The 19,263-nt window shown below is 40.6% G+C and overlaps 2 protein-coding genes across 6 annotated transcripts in view; one reads left to right on the top strand and one right to left on the bottom strand.

Annotated features, from left to right (window-relative positions):
* The window catches only part of AVL9 (AVL9 cell migration associated), a 62,614-nt gene extending 54,044 nt beyond the window's left edge, over positions 1 to 8,570 (bottom strand). For 2 of the 5 annotated variants that reach the window (XR_007121387.1, XM_047694218.1), the window contains exon 1: positions 8,218 to 8,570. Coding sequence is in view for 3 of the 5 variants with exons in the window: in XM_047694218.1 (XP_047550174.1) it covers positions 8,218 to 8,310 (93 nt within the window). In the remaining 2 variants the exon portion in view is untranslated. The remainder of the gene's footprint in view (positions 1 to 8,217) is intronic. The other 3 variants (XR_007121388.1, XM_047694221.1, XM_047694219.1) reach the window with 3 other exon arrangements.
* Positions 8,571 to 14,185: 5,615 nt separating this feature from the next.
* LSM5 (LSM5 homolog, U6 small nuclear RNA and mRNA degradation associated) lies at positions 14,186 to 17,184 on the top strand. Its single transcript, XM_047695945.1, has 5 exons — positions 14,186 to 14,285; positions 15,413 to 15,508; positions 15,769 to 15,796; positions 16,451 to 16,523; positions 16,926 to 17,184. The coding sequence occupies exons 1-5, from the start codon at positions 14,240 to 14,242 to the stop codon at positions 16,956 to 16,958; spliced, it is 276 nt and encodes a 91-aa protein (XP_047551901.1). The 5' UTR covers positions 14,186 to 14,239; the 3' UTR covers positions 16,959 to 17,184.
* The last annotated feature ends 2,079 nt before the right edge of the window (positions 17,185 to 19,263 follow it).

Here is a 19,263-nt window from a genome sequence, read left to right as displayed (position 1 = left end):
AATTTTGGTATATAAAAGCATGACTAAAATCAGACAAAAACCTCTACCAAACTAATCAAGTCCAAGAAATGAAAATGCCAGCAGAGGCTAGAAAATGAAATCTTGTTTCAGGACAGTTTCTCTGAGTAACTAAAAAGAATCTTTAGATTAATTATTCCTTCCCTAACCTCTAACTCCCCAAAAGTTTGTTCTTTCTGTCCCAAAGGGCTTCTATTCCAACAAGAATCACAAACAATACTCCAATGTTTCAGCATGGTCACCACAGGATTCCATCAACAGCAGGTGCCAAAACTGTACGCTTGTTGGGCATCCATTTGTCACCAAAACCTCAATGGGTCAGGGCTTGGCACTATCACTCTAACATAAGCCAACAACCCTCCCCCAATTTCCTCAATCCAGCCCTGAATCTGCAATGTAACATTCTGCTACTCATGGAGATTTTCCCATGCTCAGCCCACCCAGACCAAGAGGAAAGTTATCCTTTTCTCTTCTCCAGTTGCTTTATTCACCTTGGAACTAGTATAAACATGAGTTCTAGTTCTTTCATAATTCTATTTTTTAAAGAAGTATAGCCAGGTAAATCAGGTTATTCAAGAATTTAAAACAGCTAGCCATGGGGCACCTGGGTGGCTCAGTGGGTTAAAGCCTCTGCTTTCAGCTCAGGTCATGATCTCAGGATCCTGGGATCGAGCCATCAGCCATCGGGCTCTCTGCTCAGCAGGGAGCCTGCTTCCTCCTCTCTCTCTCTCTCTCTGCCTGCCTCTCTGCTTACTTGTGATCTCTGTCAAATAAATAAATAAAATCTTAAAAAAAAAAAAACAATAAAACAGCTAGCTATGTATACAAAACTATGAACTCTATCAGAACAGTGGTAAAAAATCAAGTAATAATTCCAACTTTTTACGGTACCACTTTGAAAAATAACGATTCCCTATTAATTTCAGTGTTTAAAAAAGTTCCAATCTGGAATGCCTGGCTGGCTCAGTCCATTAAGGAACCAACTCTTGATTTCGTCTCAGAACATGATCTCAGGGTTGTGTGATCAAGCTTGGCATGAAGTCTGCTTGAGATTCTCTTTCTCCTTCTCCCTCAGGCCTTCCCTCTCTTAAAAAAAAAAAAAAAGTTCTAATTTATTTTTGAAAGAATCTAAAAGTTTGATATTTATTTGGTAATTTTGCCAAAAGTCATGCTAATCTGACAAATACATTTTTCTTATTTACCACCACAAATAAGGAACAAAAGTCTGGAACACATAATCTGTAACAAACTACTACAGATAAGGTGTCCATAAATTACACCACATCAAAAAGTTTTTGTTCTCTTATTATCCCTCCCCCAAGGTATTGCAGGTGAGCTTTTAAGGAAGACGAGTCCTTTAAAAAAAAAAAAAAGGAGGGGGGAAAGAAGAGTCCTTTGCCAAATGATAAATTAAAAATAAAAAAAAAGTTCAGCAAAAGAGTTGGAATGGATAAATAGTTCAAAACTATTTTAAATGTCAGGTTAGTACTTTCACTTAAAATGATCTAAATGCTAAGTATATCAATAAACCAGAATAATCATCACTAGAAACTAACCTGTTAACCTACAGAAGAATTCACTCCCACAAATCTAGGTGAAAAAATGATCAAGTGATAAACTTAGATGTTCATTTTAACTTAGAAGAAAGAATTTTTCGTTAAGATACATCTGAAGAGGGGAGCCTGGGTGGCTCAGATGGTTAAGCACCAGCCTGAGGCTCAGGGCATGATCCCAGGGTGCTGGGTTCAAGCCCATATCAGGCTATCCACTCAACAGAGAGCCTGGTTCTCCCTCTTCCTGCTGCTCCCCCTGCTTGTGCTCTCTCTCTCCCTCTTTCTGTCAAATAAATAAATGAAATCTTTAAAAAAAAAAAAAGATACATCTGAAGGCCTGAAAGTTGGAAAAATGCAGGAAACAAGATGAATGATCATCTTCTATGCCTAGTTTGGGGATCTTCAACACAACTGTATTAGAAGATGCCTTTAACCTTGTGGTTCACATGAAACTACCTGACTTCCTTATCATATCACTACTGAGTACCTTTATAACAGAAGAGTCTACGAAGATTTAGTACATCCTCCCATGTTAAGTTATCATGCTTATTAACCCAGCAGATTGCTGAAAGGCATTATTTTTAAACAAAGTTTTACTTCAGTGCACGTCAATGTAAAAATTACTATCCACAACTGAGTATGGGAATTTTCACCATGAATAATCTCAGGACATGGAAAGAAGAGATCAACAAGACCAACAGCATTCTGAATACTTGGAAGAGTAGTTTAACAAAGCACACTTACACAGCCTAAAATAACTGAAGTCAGAATCACAATTCAATGAGCCATGCACTTTAAATCCTTTACACCTGTAGTAAAATCTTAAACTGGAGAATAAAGTGGTTGATTAACCCATCCTGGGAGAAATCTTACGTTATTAGAGCCTCTGAAACACTTGCTATGTTGATTAAAGAAACAGCAGTCTCTAGAACATTCTAAGAATGCATGTAACGCACTCACTTTCCAAAACAATTGGATTTTAAAGGATTAAGAAAGCACAGTTGTAGGACATCTAAAACGACACTGAGGGGTGCCTGGCTGGCTCAGTCAGAAGAGCATTTGACTCTTTTTGTTTGTTTTTTAGATTTTATGTATTTGACACAGAGAGAGAGAGATCACAAGTAGGCAGAGAGGCAGGCAGAGAGAGAGGGGGAAGCAGGCTCCCTGTCGAGCGGGGGAGCCCAATTCGGGGCTAGATCTCAGGACCCTGAGATGATGACCTGAGCCGAAGGCAGAGGCTTATTAACCCACTGAGCCACCCAGGCGCCCCAGCATTTGACTCCTGATCTCAGGGTTGTGAGTTCAAGTCCCATGTTGAGTGTAGAGATTACAAAAGAAAAACAAAAAACCTTAAAAAATAAAAAATAAAGACACTGATGTGCAGAAGTGAGGAAAATCCTCAAGAACAAATATTACATATACTTGGAAATTTTAATACACTTTTTTTTATAATACTTTTCCATCTGGCAAAATCAACAATATTCTCAATATTTTATAAAAATAAGACAAGAGGAAGGGCAATCAAAAAATGAAAAAAAATATAGCTGAACTAGATTCCTATCTTTTGCAATACTATTACACATCTATTGGACAAATTAGGTCTCTGGCAAAAGTTTCATAGTTTTTGACTGAACTGACCTGTCAGTTCTGTTGTCTGAGTGGACTGTGTTACCATTCCCTATACCCAACCTGGCTATACCACAAAGGGTTTCCAATGAAGGTTTTTTAGATTATACACTCACCCAACCTTAACTCTCTTTAGAGTCCAGAAATCATCTTGTCACCTATCCTACAAATCTTCATTAGAGGAATAAAAGAAAATTAACAGAAGATTACTAGTAAGCCAAAATTTTCCTGAGAAACAGAAGTTCTACTAAAATGTGCGACTCCTGTAAAAGCTAGAGAATACTCAATATAAATCTAAAAATCACCTTTTTACTCACTGTGCATTTTGACTTCGACTACATATAGCAAATTATTTGATTTGCAAAATGAGGTTCTTAGGTCTTCATTTTCTGCTATAAGAGAGGTAAGTGTAATTTTTTTTTAAGATTTTATTTATTTATTTGACAGAGAGAGATCACAAGTAGACGGAGAGGAAGGCAGAGAGAGAGAGAGGGAAGCAGGCTTCTTGCTGAGCAGAGAGCCCGATGTGGGACTCGATCCCAGGACCCTGAGATCATGACCTGAGCCGAAGGGAGCCGCTTAACCCACTGAGCCACCCAGGCGCCCCGGTAAGTGTAATTTTTAAGAGCTTCATTCTTTCAGTCAGCACTAAGAAAATAACCTATTGGGAATGCAAACTGGCACGGTCACTGAAAACAGTACAGAGCTTCCTCAAAAAATTAAAAATAGAACTACCATATGACTTAGTAATCACATTACTGGGTATTTACCCAAAGAACACAAAAACACTAATTTGAAAAGTATTTGTACACCTATGTTAATTGCAGCATTACAACAACCAAATTATGGAAGCAATACTGATAGATGAACAGGTAAGAAAATGTGGTACATACATAATGCAATATTATTTAGCAATAAAAAAGAATGAAATTGTGCCATTTGCAAAAATGGATGGAGCTAAGTATATAATGATAATAAATGAAATCAGACTGAGAAAGACAAATACCGTAAGATTTCACTCATATGTGGAATTTAAGAAACAAAACAAAGGGGAAAAAAAGAAAACAAGAGACTCTATTGTAGAGAACAAACTGTTGGTTACCAAAGTGGAGGTGGGTGGGTGGGTAGGTGGATAAAATAGGTGACGGGGATTTCGCTATATTATGAATCCGGAACTAATACAACACTGTGTATTAATTATATTGGAGTTAAAACTTAAAACTTTAGAGAAGAACCTGGGGCGCCTGGGTGGCTCAGTGGGTTAAGCCGCTGCCTTCGGCTCAGGTCATGATCTCAGGGTCCTGGGATCGAGCCCCGCGTCGGGCTCTCTGCTCAGCGGGGAGCCTGCTTCCTCCTCTCTCTCTGCCTGCCTCTCTGCCTACTTGTGATTTCTCTCTGTCAGATAAATAAATAAAAATCTTAAAAAAAAAATTTATAAAGTAGAGAAGAACCTTTCAATGCACTGTGGCAGAATTCTTTATATTTTCTTCCACTCTATCAGCAACCCAGATGAACAGACACTACTCTACTCAACAAGTATATTTATTAAAAAAATCATCGCCCTGGTCTTTGTGAAATATCATGTGCATTACAAAAAATATATATAAGCATGTATTTTTCCTTTTTCCTTTCTACTAAGTGCTTACAACCTAAAACTGCTATTAGAAGAGATAAAATTGATTACAAAGACTAGGGACATCCGGGTTTCAGTGTTATGGCTGAGTCTCTCCTTAACCCAAATTTCCTTAGGCTCCTCGGAACTCTCTTCTTAAATAGGGCCTCACTTGTTGGGCTTCCTTGTTTTCTGCGTTATCTAATTTTAATTAATTTATTTATTTTTAAAGATTTTATTTATTTGACAGAGAGAGATCACAAGTAGGCAGAGAGGCAGACAGAGAGAGAGAGGGGAGGAAGCAGGCTCCCTGCAGAGCAGAGAGCCCAACACGGGGCTCGATCCCAGGACCCCGAGATCATGACCCGAGCCGAAGGCAGAGGCCTTAACCCACTGAGCCACCCAGGCGCCCCTGCATTATCTAATTTTAGCATGAATCCTTTTAGCTAGGTATAGCTAGAAACCCCCTTTACTCCTGATGTAGGAATTTTCCATCCACTGACCCTCCAACTCTACTCTTTGGCCATAAATGTCTCCTTTTCCTTGTATTCAGAGTTGAGCCCATGTGCTCGCTTCAGAAGCACATACATAACTGAGCCCAGTTTTTTTTTTTTTTTTTTTTTAAGATTTTTAAAAAATTATTTTGTCAGGTACAGAAAGGGAGTGCTTGCACACACAAGCAGGGGGAGCGGCAGGCAGAAGCAGGCTCCCTGCTGCTCGAAAGCCCAGTGTGGGACTCCATTTCAGGGGTCCTAGAATCATGACCTGAGCAGAAGGCAGACACTTAGCCGACTGAGCCACCCAGGTGTCCCAGTTCTATACTGAGGTCTCTTTTCCCCTATTAAAATAGCTCTCCTGAATCAAATGTTTTTATTGCTTTAACTATTGTCCAGTTCTGGTTTTTCTGACAGCACCAAACTAGCTAAGTGTTCTTAAGTTGCTTAATGTTTTTGGGTTTCAGTTTACTCATTTGTAAACTGAAGGGAGATGAGAGTAGAATGAACTCTAGGGACCCATGCCAGGTCTAAAATTCTCATGAAGAAATCTGGTAGAGGAAAATGAGGTACAGCAAAACTGAGTGATTTGGACTTGCTCGAGGTCATGGGAGCTGTGAGGCCAGAACGTCATCCAGGTCTCCCGATTCCCACAACAGTGTTCATTTAACAAAACCAGCTGTCTTTACCTCAATGCTGAAACCAAAAGCCTAACAAATCCAGTGAAAGGCCATGGCATCCAGCAGTGCTACTTCAGCTGAAAGAGCCTCCTTCATTTTACAATCTGTTGTTCAGTTTTCTTTAATCTCTAAGCAACACCACATTTGTTTCCTAAAGTAATTTTTCTTTCTGGGAATATAAGCTATATTCCTTTTGACAATAAAACTGGTATAAAACATAATCCTGAATTTAGATGACAGCAAAAAATAAAAGATTTTATTCTCTCTCTTACCAATATTTCCTTCCTGTTTTTGAGATTTTATTTATATGAGAAAGAGAGAGAGAGAGCATTGGGGTGGGAGGGTCAGAGAGAGAAGCCAGCTCCCTGCTCAGCGAACCCAATTTGGGACTCCATTCTGGGACTGGGACTGGATCCTGGGACTCCAGGATCATGACCTGAGCTGAAGGCAGTCGCTTAACCAACTCAGTCACCCAACTGCCCCCTTCTTCTTGTTTTTAAAAGTCCCAGTTTGGTTTGGAAGTGGGCCCCTACTTCTTTATCCTAAAAGACTCCTAAATGCCATACAGCTCAGCAGAATGAACACACTGATGGCAGAAGCAATTCTACATTTGACTCCAGGTCTGTTCTGCAGTGTGACATCAGCAAGATCAATTTACTTCCTCCAAGTTTCAGTTACTTCACCCATATCCAAAGTGAGTTATAAAATGATAATTAAGATCAAAGATGTGAAGTTTTAAAGTACGAAAAATCTTTAAGAAACAAAAAGAAATAAACAAGGAAAAAAAGAATCAAACCAAAAGGAAGGGAAAACAAAAAACAAAAGTCCAGACACTTACCTACAGAGAACAAACTGGTGGCTATCAGAGGGAATGTGGGTGGGTGGGTGGGGGATGGGTGAAACAGGTAAAGGGGATTAAGAACACACCTATATTGGTGAGCACTGAGTAGAGAATTGTGGAAATCACTGTATTGGACACCTGAAACTAACACTACATTAATCAAATTAAAAATTTTAAAAGTATTAAAAATCTAATGAACACGGTGTTTGCATGCCAAGATACAATCTCAAATATCCACCCTCTTCTAAATATAAGGCCATGTTTTAAAAACATATACTCTACTGCTGCTACTTGGAATTTTTTTTAATACCACACTAAATAATGCCACTTTCTCCTCGGTGTCTTTCTATGCCATTTTCCCCTGAGAGACAAGGAACAAAATAGCATACTACAAAGTTAAGCAATGGTTAGAATACACACAATCACAACTATCTATTCACTCCACTTTCCTGTTACCATCCTCTAACGAATTTAAATTTTGCCAGCAAAGTCTTCTAAAATGTTTTATTTTCTGTGAAACGCAAGAAATGAAATGCTACATTACCTAGTAGTGGCAGTCGGTATTTTTAACACATTTCAATTTCCTGTTCGCTAGTACATTATGACATCATTGCCTTCCAGCGTTTGAGCTCACGAAATAATTCTGTTTCTGTTTTGTTCTCCTACCTCCAATGTATATACTGCAAACGTCCCATTGTTTCCGTTCACTATTTCAGTGAAGAAGCGTGATAAAAATGACTTTGTATTTGCACACTCCTCTGCCCGGTAAATATATCATCTCTTATCGCAACTGAACTGGAAAGGTCAATTTCTCACCAAAAGGCAAGATTTGGACAAGATCAAATAGCAAAACCAAGGCCCAGTGGGAAGGGGGGGAGGAGTCAATACACCACCCAAAAAGGACGGATTCTAGGGCTTCCACAGATAAACAAAGGAAGTTCATTTTCCCACGACGCCGCCTGGGCTTCAACCAACCCTAAACATTTGTGTGGAAGCCCACTGAGCTCATTACCTTGAAAACGAAGCCCAAGTGCTGAATTCTTGTAAAGGCTCCCATTATAGGTGGACGCCCGGAAAGGCAATGGAGGCTCAGATGAATGAGGAACTGAGTGGGGCTGACCTTCGATTCATCCTCCGACTCCACCAAAGAGCCTGAACACCTACCAACCCCAACACACCAACACAGAACTCCGCTGCTCAAAACAATTTCGGGGGCAGGAGAAAGAAGGGAGTGTGGGGAATGCGCCTCAGGTGCGCCGAGTGCGAGGAGCAGGTGTGAAGTTCAGAAGGGCCGAGGGCGCTTAAGACAGCACCGAGCCAAGCGGAGGGGTGTGGGCACCAGCTGCGCGCGACCGCACGAACGGCCGGGGGCGGATTCGAACCCCCTCCTCACCTGGCAGCCCTTCTTGTGATGAAAGCCGACCACCACGATGTGCAGTACGGGCCCCCGGGGGGCGCCATCGCCTCCCCGCCCGGCCTTCTCCATGGGCGGCCACCGCGGGCCCGCAAGCCGCCGACTTCAACCGCCGAGGGCGGCGGGCCCGGCGAACCCCGCGGTCCCCAGGAGGACGGCAAGCGGCGGGTTTCAGGTGTCAGCAAGGGCGCCGCATGAGGGCCGCGCAGGCGGCCCGGAGGAGGCCGAGGCTCCCGCAGCTCCGTGCCGCCCCCCAGGGCCGCGGCCGCGCTACCCTCATCCGCTTCCGCTGCTTCCGGGCTGTCACCTGATGCGGCGGCCGCCGCCGGCGACGAGGGGCGGGGCAGGCCCTGGAGGGAACCTGACGGGGCGGGTCCTGGGTGTGGGGCGGGGTCCGAGAGGAGAGGGCATGGGGCGGGGGCGGGGCATGGGGCGGGGCCTGCGGGGCCACAAGGCACTTCTGTCGCCTGCCTTTTCGGGGCGACCTTAACACGCTTTTTTCCCCTTTCCCCTCTCTTTTTCCTCCTTAAAATCTCCGCCCCTTCCGTCCTCTTTCTTTAGCTTTCCTCCTTTTTAAACGTCTTTTCTTGTTCACTCTCTCTTATCCAATTTCTTCATTCATTTCCTTCGCCTCTCTGGCTTCGGTAACAGGGAGTCATATTGGTGGGGCTCTGTAACTGTGTATTCAACCTTTAAATTACTTGCTTCTCCAGGTTTTTTTCTTTTGCTTCGTTCTAGGTTTTTTTTTTTTCTTTCTTATTTAAGTATTATGTATAGGAGACTGGAAGCGTCTCAAGGCCTGCAGTAAAATATCCTCGACAATAAAGGAAGTTTACAAGGAGACCTGTAAATGATTATTCTGATTCCGATGTTTAAATATATATATATATAAATATATATATATATATATATATATATATAATTTTCATTCTATCTTTTTTCTGGCTTTAGTACTCTGGTCAGTACAAAATATACGTGGTCTGTTGTCACCAGTATATCTAATGTCCTAACTGATTGTACTCCAATTTTATTTTTAAAGACTGAAGGATAGGTGCCTGCTTCAAATAGAATTCGAGATTACTGCAATAATTGGCTGTGAAGTTTACCATTACCAGTTGCCTCTTAGTTTAGACAACCTTAGCAGGTATTATTTTACACTCCTGGCCTTGTAATTTAAGGACTTGCATTCTAATTGAAGTATAGCTGAGAAAACCAGTAGGCTTCCTATAAAAGAATTTAGCTTCTATGATTCAGCAGGAGTGTGTTAATGCTAATAAAAATACTGTAGAAATCTTTCAAGGTGTTTCTACCATTTCCTTACTATATTCGAAAATTCTTGGTGTTGGTTCAGAACTGTATGTGAAATTATAGTATTCCCTGCATGGAGAATATCTTACAGTTTTTTTCCACCTGCCTCAATATTTTCCACAATTGGCATACCCCAAATTAAAGTCTAATAGAACAGTCTTTTTTAAAAGATTTAAGGGTAGGGCATTGGGGTGGCTCAGTCAGTTAAGTATCTGCCTTCTGCTCAGGTCTTGATCCCAAAGTCCTGCGATCTAGCCCAGCCCCCATTCCCAGCTCAGCGGGGAACTTGCTTCTCCCTCTCCCTCTGCTGCTCCCCCTGCTTGTGCTCTCTTTCACTGTCAAGTAAAAATCCCTTTAAAAGAACTTTATATCTACAGTGAATTACTTAATTCATTGTGCAGGAAACTCAGTTACAGCTTTAAAAAAAAAAAAGATTTTATTTATTGATTTGACAGACAGAGATCACAAGCAGGCAGAGAGAGGGGAAGGGAAGCAGGCTCCCGGCTGAGCGGAGAGCCTGATGGGGGGCTTGATCCCAGGACCCTGAGATCATGACCTGAGCTGAAGGCCGAGGCTTTAACACACTGAGCCACCCAGGTGTCCTTCAGTTACAGCTTTATAAAAATCTGTAACGCTTTGCATCCTAGACCTTCCAACTAAGATTAAATCATTTATTCATAACTATTATGTTGCTCAAATGCTTGAAAAGTATGTTATCAGGAAAACTGGGAGAGAAAGTAAACAAGGGAATTTCCAGAAAATTTTCCATCTCCAAATATATAGGCTGGTCACTTAATAGTCTAGAATGACAACCTTTACATTGTTTTTGTTTTTAAAAGATTTTATTTATTTATTTATTTATTTGAGAAAGAGATAGCAAGAGAGAGCACAAGCAAGAGGTGGGGAGAGGGAGAAGCAGACTCCCCACTGAGCAGGGAGCCTGACATGGGGCTTGATCCCAGGACCCTGGGATCATGGCCTGAGCTGAAAAAGGACGCTTAGTTGACTGAGCCACCCAGGTGCCCCTTACATTGTTTTTTAAATGAACTGTATTAATATAGAATAAATTCATGAACAAGATATTGTCTTTAGGGACAAATAGCTGTTGAGGAAAAAAAATAGAAATTTCTCCTTACTTTACATGTTGAAAGATTACCAAGATTGTAAATAATTTGAGATAACAGAATATTTTCTGAACATTATATTGAAAGGAAGCTTTTGCATGTATTTTTGTGATGACATTTACCACCAGGGAAAAAATTAGAAGTGCTTCTCTGAACACATAATAAATTGAAGAGCCTCTTTAAGTTACCTATATTTTATGATGAATTATAGATTCTATTTTATGTCAGCTCTGTAAGTAAAAGCTAAGGGGAGAAAAACCCTGGAGACACAGAGCAATGACATGTTTTCAAGTTCATTAAAAATTCTTCATCTGGAATTGGACTGTTGTTTCTTTTTGTATCTTGTCTCAGGAGAGAACGTGATAAAATAAAACCACTCCGTGCAATCCCCATTAACTCTACTGTGTAAATGAACTATATCTCCTTTTTCAGAGTATAGAGAGACTTACTTCTTTATCAATAGTATTGAAAATTGCTAATGGAAAACAAAGTATTAACTTTCTGAAATTATATTTTTCCTGAATTTTAAAGTCTATTAAGTAGCGAGAGTGCTTTGAATTTGGTCCCTACTCTCATTATGGTATGAAAATAAAACAAGAATAGAAATAGAAAAGAAAACCAGGAAAAGAAAAGGGCTTTACAAACAAATTTGGCATTACTTAGTCTTTAGAATCTTATGAAGATTAAGGAGAATATTGATGAGGATGAATAAATAGAATCAATTTAAAGAACATTTATTAGACCCTACAATACACCTGGAACTGTGGTAGGCACAGTGCATCAAAAGAAATTAAAGGGATGCCTTGCTCAGTTGGTTAAGCATCCGCCTTTGACTCAGGTCATGATCCCAGGGCCCTTGCTCAGTGGGGAGCCTGTTTCTCCCTCTGCCTGCTGCTCCCCCTGCTTGCCCTGCTTGTGTGCTTTCTCTTTCCTCACACAAATAAATAAAATCTTTTAAAAAAAATTGTTGCCTCATCTATGTCTGGTTATGAAACAAGATAAATGTGAAACCAGCTAGCAATGCCAGCTTTTGTAGCACCTACTCTAAGCCAACCATCATGTTAATAAATATTAGAAAATAAAGATAAGTAATAACAGCTTACATTTAAGGATAGGCAGCGTGTGTCAGTCTGCTAGCCATTTTTCATGGATTATTTCATTTAATCATAACAATCCCAAAGTAGATACTATTATCCTCATTTTTTTCCAGTGGGTAAATGGAAACTTAGAAAGGTTAAATAACTTGCTGAAGGTCAAATAACTAGAAGGAATTGAAGTAGGGATAGGATCTGAACCAAAGTCACTTAACTTCAGAACAAATGAATGTAATTGCTGTACTCTACTACTTACCAAAATTCTTGACACAGGAAATCACGGTCTTTGGGGAGGGAAGTAACCCCCTATAAGGATAATTACAGGAGTATACATTGAGAGAATTTTAAGAACTGTTAACATTGTTGTGAAACAACGAGAGAGCTTACCAAGTCTGCAGGTCAGAGAAACTTCACAGACGTGGTCACGTTTGAGCAGGTCTTGAAGGATGAGCAGGATTTTACCAGAACTTGGGGCATCTGAAATGCAATAAAGTAAGATCATTAAGGACTGGAGTTAAAGGAAAACATTTGGGGAGGCAAGAGTTTTATGCCAAAGTTAGAAGAAGTATGTAAAATTGAAATAAAAGTGCAGCAAAATAGGTTTGGTGGTGGGCACATGCCAACTGCACATGGTGTTCCCTCTGCTTGAAAGGCAGCTCCTGCCCCCTTTCTGCCTATCCAGTTCTTTAACCCTCCAAGACTAGACTTCTATCAATTCCTTTGTGAAATTTCCCAAACTGCCTATGTAGGCAAGTTATCTAACCTCTCTGAGCATGAGGAATTCCATTTGAACACCTGTCTCACACGATAGTCATAAAAATTTTAATTAAGTGTATCTGTAAGTTTTCAGCCACACAGTAGGTGCTCAGTAGGTATGAAATGCAAACAAACAAACAAACAAAAAACACCCCCAAAAAACAAAAAATACAGAATTGGTTTGGTGTTTAGAAGTCTGAACCCTAGGAAGTTTAGAACTGAAGGAGCCATTTGTTAGGACTTCTGAATCTTGTTACCGACATTTCCTTAAATCATACCATAAATCTCTAGTTCTCTGGGGTCCCTGAAACTAAGAGGTCTTTTTGCTTTATATGCTAAATTTCATATGCCTTGTACATAATGTTTGGTAGTAATCTTTCTCCCCGCATTCATCCTTAAGCTCCTACAAGGGCAGAAGACATTGTAGTTGTTTTGTACACTGTTTTATACTCAGCAAAAATGCCAAATAGTATGTAACTAAATGCATATTTGTTCAATCAAAGAATGATGGAGGCATTACAACTATCTGTTGTATGAACGAATGATGGTCTTTCTGGTCTCCTGTTTAGACTCTTCAGCTTTAAGTTCCTGGGATACAAATATAAAACATACTTAATGCAAAGAATTTGCTTTCTATTCTTTTTAAAACAGAAGTGAAGGATGCCTGTGTGGCTCAGTGCTTAAGCCTCTGTCTTCGGCTCAAGTCATGATCCCAGAGTCCTGGGATGCAGCCCCAAATCCGGCTCCCCTGCTCAGCGGGACGCCTGCTTTTCCTTCTACCACTCCACCTGCTTGTGTTCCCTCCTCACTGTGTCTCTGTAAAAAAAAAAAAAAAAAAAAAAAAAAAAAAATCTTAAAAAGAACAAGTGCAAAAGCATGGTTTCCTAAGTGCGAAGACATTAACAGAGAGTGACATCTGCTGGTTGCTTGTTAGACAAGACAGTGAGTGTTGAAAGTGAATACGTAGTCTGTAATAAATTAGACTCCTAGATATGACAAGGTAAGAATGATAAATAAGGTAGTAGAAATAAAAAGAAAATGTATTTTAAATTTCCACCTTAGAAGAGTTAAAAAAATGCTGGTTGTGGGTTTTTAATTCACTGGACGTTTAAAAGAAGCCATAGATTCTTTGCCTCTCCTTCTTTAAGTAGGCTGCACACCCAGCGTGGAGCCCAACCAGGGACTTGAACCCACAACCTGATATCAAGACCTAAGCTGATATCAAGAGTCGAAGGGTTAAGCTACTGAGCCACCCAGGCTCCCCAGGAGTAGATTCTTTCAAAAATGGTTTTTACAAAAACTGCAACACAGTGAATTGGTCGCGGAAAAAATGAATCGGTTTGGTCTGCAGAAAGATCCTGGCTTGAGGTGAGATGCATCTTCATAGGGGGCAATAAGACGACTCAAAGGTTGCTGTGGTTTGCAAAACCTGGGTTACAGGAAGACTTTATTCACAAGGCAGGATTTCTTTAACGTCTGTCGGAGCCTGGGGAAAGCGGGTAACTGCCGAGACTACACATTGTTCAGTGGACAGAAACTCTTCCCGGGAAAGAAGCGGCTGGTCGCGACTCCGCGGACTGTTGGATCGCACGTTCGGTCTCAGATTGGTCGAGCCTGCCCAGGCTGCGGGAAAGGTGGGGCGGGGGCGTGGAGCGGAAGCGCGCTCTTTCAAACTCGCCGTGCAAACGTCCGTGCGGGCAGGCCACTTCCGGCGTAGCCATGGCGGCTAACGCTACCACTAACCCGTCGCAGCTGCTGCCTCTAGGTAATCGTGGGGTTGGGGACCGGGGTGTTCAAGTTAAGTTTGGGGGGCCAAGGGGCTGAGGCTGAAGTAGCCCCTAGCCGAGTGTTGGGGGAAATGTGTCGAGGAAGTGCTTTACCCTCCGCTGCTCGTCCCTGGGCTCCCAAGTCTCTGTGGCCCCGGGCAGCCCAAGCGTTTTCAGCGTGGGTAGGGGTCCTTGAGGCAGGGACTTGTGACTCCCCAACCAAACGTCACCGGAAAGGTCCACACTAAGTAATGCGTCGTCAGCCTTCCTTGTTGTGGGCTTGCCTCTACAGTCATGGGTAGCACACGCACTCCTCCACCTGGCATTTAAGCACCCCAGGTAAGACCGTGTTGTATGGCTGGTTATTGAGAGAAGCACTGGCGCCTGGGATGAGCCTAAAAGAGATATCTGGAAACTGGTTTTGTTACTCAGCAGTTAATGAGCCTCTATGCACTAGACTCAATGGCTGGGCACTATTCGACAAATTTAAATCACACCCATTGTCTTCACATAGCACACAAACCATTGGAGGAGCTAGAACACTGGACAAGTAAACGTCATGCCAAGTAATACTAAGCCAGCTAAAGAGATGTTCAAACTGCTGTCAGAGCACAGAAATAGAGACAGGAAGAAATCTCTGGTGAAGACGGCTGTGCCTAGCAAATTTTTGTCGATGAAGAATTGATTGATTTATTAGAGGTGGCTGTGACTTAGAAGTTTTAATTCCTTCATTCCACAAACTCTTTTTGAATGCTTGGTGTATGCCAGGCATTGACCATTGAGGATATAGTTATGGGAAACCAACCACAGTCTCTGCTCTCATGGGACTAGACTCTGATAGTGGGGATTCATATGTTAATTAGATAACCTAAAATAACATAAAATCATAAACCGTGATAAACTTCAACAAAGGAGAGGTAAGTGGTATAAAGAAAATTTTCGTTAATTATGCAACAGGGATATGTGCTATAAGATCTAAAGTTTTTGAATGAATTCCTGGTTTATCTTTCACCATATGCAGGTAACAAGTGCCAGTAGCACTCAAGTATTTGTTGAAATAATGAATAAGTAAAATAATCTTTTTCCTCCCCACCCCCTTTTCCTTTTTTTTTTTTTAAATATATAGAGCTTGTGGACAAATGTATAGGATCAAGAATTCACATTGTGATGAAGAGTGATAAAGAAATTGTTGGCACACTTTTGGGATTTGATGACTTTGTCAGTATCCTTTTGAAAAGTGGTGGTGTGGGATTTCCTTGAGTATTTAAGAACAGAAGTAAGAATATTGACAGTATTTGCTGATTATTATAATAAAAATTTATTCTCAGCATGATAGCGTTCTAAGAGGTGTGTGTACTGAAAGAAGATAAAGTTCCTGCCAATTACAAGTATTTTGTATTTGAGCCATTGTATTAAACATTGTAATTAAAACTGAATAAAGGTAGAAGCCAGAGTAAATTTAACCTTGACAGCAAATTTCAGATATGGTACTGGAGGATGTCACTGAATTGTGAGTAGTATTAAAAATTAAAGAAATGGCTGGGGGGGAATCTCTCTTTAAGTCAATTTTAGTATTAGTGAATTTAAAATGATTTATGAGAAAACATTGCCTGTTGGAAATACCTTAGAGATAGAAATTTTATCTACTGACTCTGGTAAAGTTGGATCCTGCAGTTATTACCATGTAATTATTAATGAATTGTTAGGAAGTTAATGGAGACAGATCTTTAACATAAAAGAAACTAAAAACAGCCAAGAATGTTTGGGCTCAGGCAAATCAAGGTACTGATAGTGAGAGCATTTAACTATAACATAAAGTATAAATGATGGCTCCATTATATTAGTTATAAAGATCACAACCAGTGTCTGCTTTCAAAATTGGGTTGATTACAGATTGGTTTAATAGTAAACATTCCATTTCATGTTTGATCTCCTTGGCAAGTTTCAGCTTCTTTTATGAAGATCAGCCAGAGTGGGTTTGGATCTTAGGCCAGTCAGTTCACTATGTTGCTTTTGGTCATCCAGTGGATGACCTTTGTTCCCTAAAACCACAGATAGAATTGCTTGACCTCACATTTATTTATATTCAAGAATAATTTTTTAGGGATTAGAATGTTGACTTTGACTTTCATTGTTTATCTTGATTCTATTTTATTTCTTTTAGTGAAATCACACCAGAAGGAAGAAGGATCACTAAATTAGATCAAATTTTGCTAAATGGAAATAATATAACAATGGTAAGACAGTGAAGCTGTTTTCGTTGTTGTTGTTGTTGTTTTAGATGTTAGCCCATTTTTTGTGAGGCAGGTATTACAGATTACCTGCCTCTACTAAATAAGTGTTCATGGCCCAGTGGCGTTTAAGTTGGGAAGAAGATGCTCTTGTGATCAAGGCTCTAAAGCTAAGCCGAAAATGACAGTAGGCTTGGAGATTAGTTTGCTTGGGCTTTTAAATCTTTTAGTTTGCCAAGAATTATTGTTTAGACTCTAAATATTAATTGATGATGTTGGGAATTGTAAACAGAAGCAATGATCTAGTGAAAATGGGAATGTGAGGGGGGAGCAGAGAGGGATGAGGAGGGGTTTTTAGATGGTGTGGGTGGTGGTGTTACTAATAAAGCTCTTTTTCCTTCTATGCAGCTGGTTCCTGGAGGAGAAGGTCCTGAAGTATGAATGGATTTCCTTGACTTAACTGTTTTGTGTTATAATGACAACAAGATAGAAATTTTTTTTTAACCTTTTAATGTTTGGATTCTGTAAAGCCAAGTTTCCCGTTAAAGGGAAATGTTTTGAAGATGCATTGTAAATGCCCATTTTTGTAAGTTAATCATTATTCTCTTGGAAAAAGAACAGTTTGTTCTTTGAAGACTAAAATAAAAGCGTTTTTGGTTAACTGTCATTTTATTTTTTGTATTGCAATAACCAGTGTAACAAAGATTGTAGTTATTTTTTTATTTTAACATACAATATGTTATTTGTTTCAGGAGTGCAGGTCTGTGAATCATCAGTCTTAAACAATTCACAGCACTCACCATAGCACATACCCTCCCTAATGCCCATCACCCACCCACCCTATCCTTCCCATTCCCCTCCCCTCCAGCAACCCTCAGGCTGTTTCCTGAAATTAAGAGTCTCTAATGGTTTGTCTTCCTCCCTGTCCCATCTTGTTTCATTTTTTTTCCTTTCCCCTGCAACCTGCCCTGCCTCTCAAATTCCTCATGTCAGAGAGATCATATGATAATTGTCTTTCTGTGATTGACTTATTTCACTTAGCAGAATACCCTCTAGTTCCATCCACCTCATTGCAAATGGCGAGATTTCGGGGTTTTGATGGGTGCATGGTATTCCATTTGTGTGTGTGTGTGTGTGTGTGTAGTGTGTGTGTATCACATCTTCTTTATCCATTCATCTGTTGATGGACATCTAGGCTCTTTCCATAGTTTGGCTATTGTGGACATTGCTATAAACATTCGGGTGCACGTGCCTCTTCAGATCACTACATTTGTATCTTTAGGGTAAATACCCAGTATTGCAGTTGACTGGATTGTAGGGTAGATCTATTTTCAACACTTTGAGGAACCTCCATACTGTTTTCCAGAGTGCCTGCACCAGCTTCCATTCCCACCAATAATGTAGGAGGGTTCCCCTTCTCTGCATCCTCACCAACACCTGTTGTTTCCTGACTGGCTAATTTTAGCCATTCTGACTGGTGTGAGGTGGTATCTCACAGTGATTTTGATTTGTATTTCCCTGATGGCAAGTGATATAGAGCACTTTTTCATGTGTCTGTTGGCCATTTTGATGTCTTTTTTGCTGAAGTGTCTGTTCATGTCTTCTGCCCATTTTTTTTTTTTTGAGACTTTAATTAATTATTTGACAGACACCGTGAGAGAGGGAACACAAGCAGGGGGAGTGGGAGAGGGAGAACAGGCTTCCCACAGAGCAGGGAGCCTGATGTGGGGCTTGATCCCAGGACCCAGGATCATGACCTGAGCTGAAGGCAGACGCTTAACAACTGAGCGACCCAGTGCCCCCTGCCCATTTCTTGATTGGATTATTTGTTCTTTGGGTGTTGAGTTTGATAAGTTTTTTATAGATTTTGGATACTAGCCCTTTGCAACTACCTTCTCCCATTCTATTGGTTGTCTCTTGGTTTCGCTGACTGTTTTCTTTGCTGTGCAAAAGCTTTTGATCTTGATGAAGTCCCAATAGTTCATTTTTTTTTTTTTAAAGATTTTATTTATTTGACAGAGAGATCACAGGTAGGCAGAGAGGCAGGCAGAGGGAGAGGGAGAAGCAGGCTCCCCGCTGAGCAGAGAGTCCGATGCGGGGCTCGATCCCAGGATGCTGAGATCATGACCTGAGCCGAAGGCAGAGGCTCAACCCACTGAGCCACCCAGGCGCCCCACCAATAGTTCATTTTTGCCCTTGCTTCTGGTGATGTTTTTAGGAAGAAGTCACTGTGGCTGAGATCAAAGAGCTTGCTGCCTGTTTTCTCCTCAAGGATTTTGATGGATTCCTATCTCACATTGAGCTCTTTGATCCATTTTGAGTCTATTTTTGTGTGTGGTGTAAGGAAATGGTCCAGTTTTATTCTTCTGCATGTGTCTAATTTTCCCAACACCGTTTGTTAAAGAAGCTGTCTTTTTTTCCATTGGACATTCTTTCCTGCTTTGTCAAATATTAGTTGACCATAGAGTTGAGGGTCTATTTCTGGGCTCTCTCTTTTGTTCCATTGATCTATGTGTCTATTTTTGTGCCAGTGCCATACTGTTTTGATGATGACAGCTTTGTAATAGAGCTTGAAGTCTGGAATTGTGATGCTACCAACTTTGGTTTTCTTTTTCAACATTCCTCTGGCTTTTTGTTTTTTTTTCCTGGTTCCATATAAACTTTAGGATTATTTGTTCCATTTCTTTGGAAAAAAAAAACTGATGGTATTTTGATAAGGATTGCATTAAGTGTGGAGATTGCTTTA

This window comes from Lutra lutra, chromosome 11 (genome assembly GCF_902655055.1).
Source record: "Lutra lutra chromosome 11, mLutLut1.2, whole genome shotgun sequence".
Classification (NCBI taxonomy): domain Eukaryota; kingdom Metazoa; phylum Chordata; class Mammalia; order Carnivora; family Mustelidae; genus Lutra; species Lutra lutra.
Note: the sequence above shows the minus strand (reverse complement) of the source record. Positions and strands in the feature narration are given on the sequence as shown.

Bases quoted from the DNA above. Each gene is read 5' to 3' on its own strand.
- LSM5 (XM_047695945.1), top strand. From the start codon at position 14,240: ATGGCGGCTAACGCTACCACTAACCCGTCGCAGCTGCTGCCTCTAG. The intron at 14,286-15,412 runs GTAATCGTGGGG...TTAAATATATAG, and splicing joins GTCGCAGCTGCTGCCTCTAG to AGCTTGTGGACAAATGTATA. The intron at 15,509-15,768 runs GTATCCTTTTGA...AGCAAATTTCAG, and splicing joins GGGATTTGATGACTTTGTCA to ATATGGTACTGGAGGATGTC.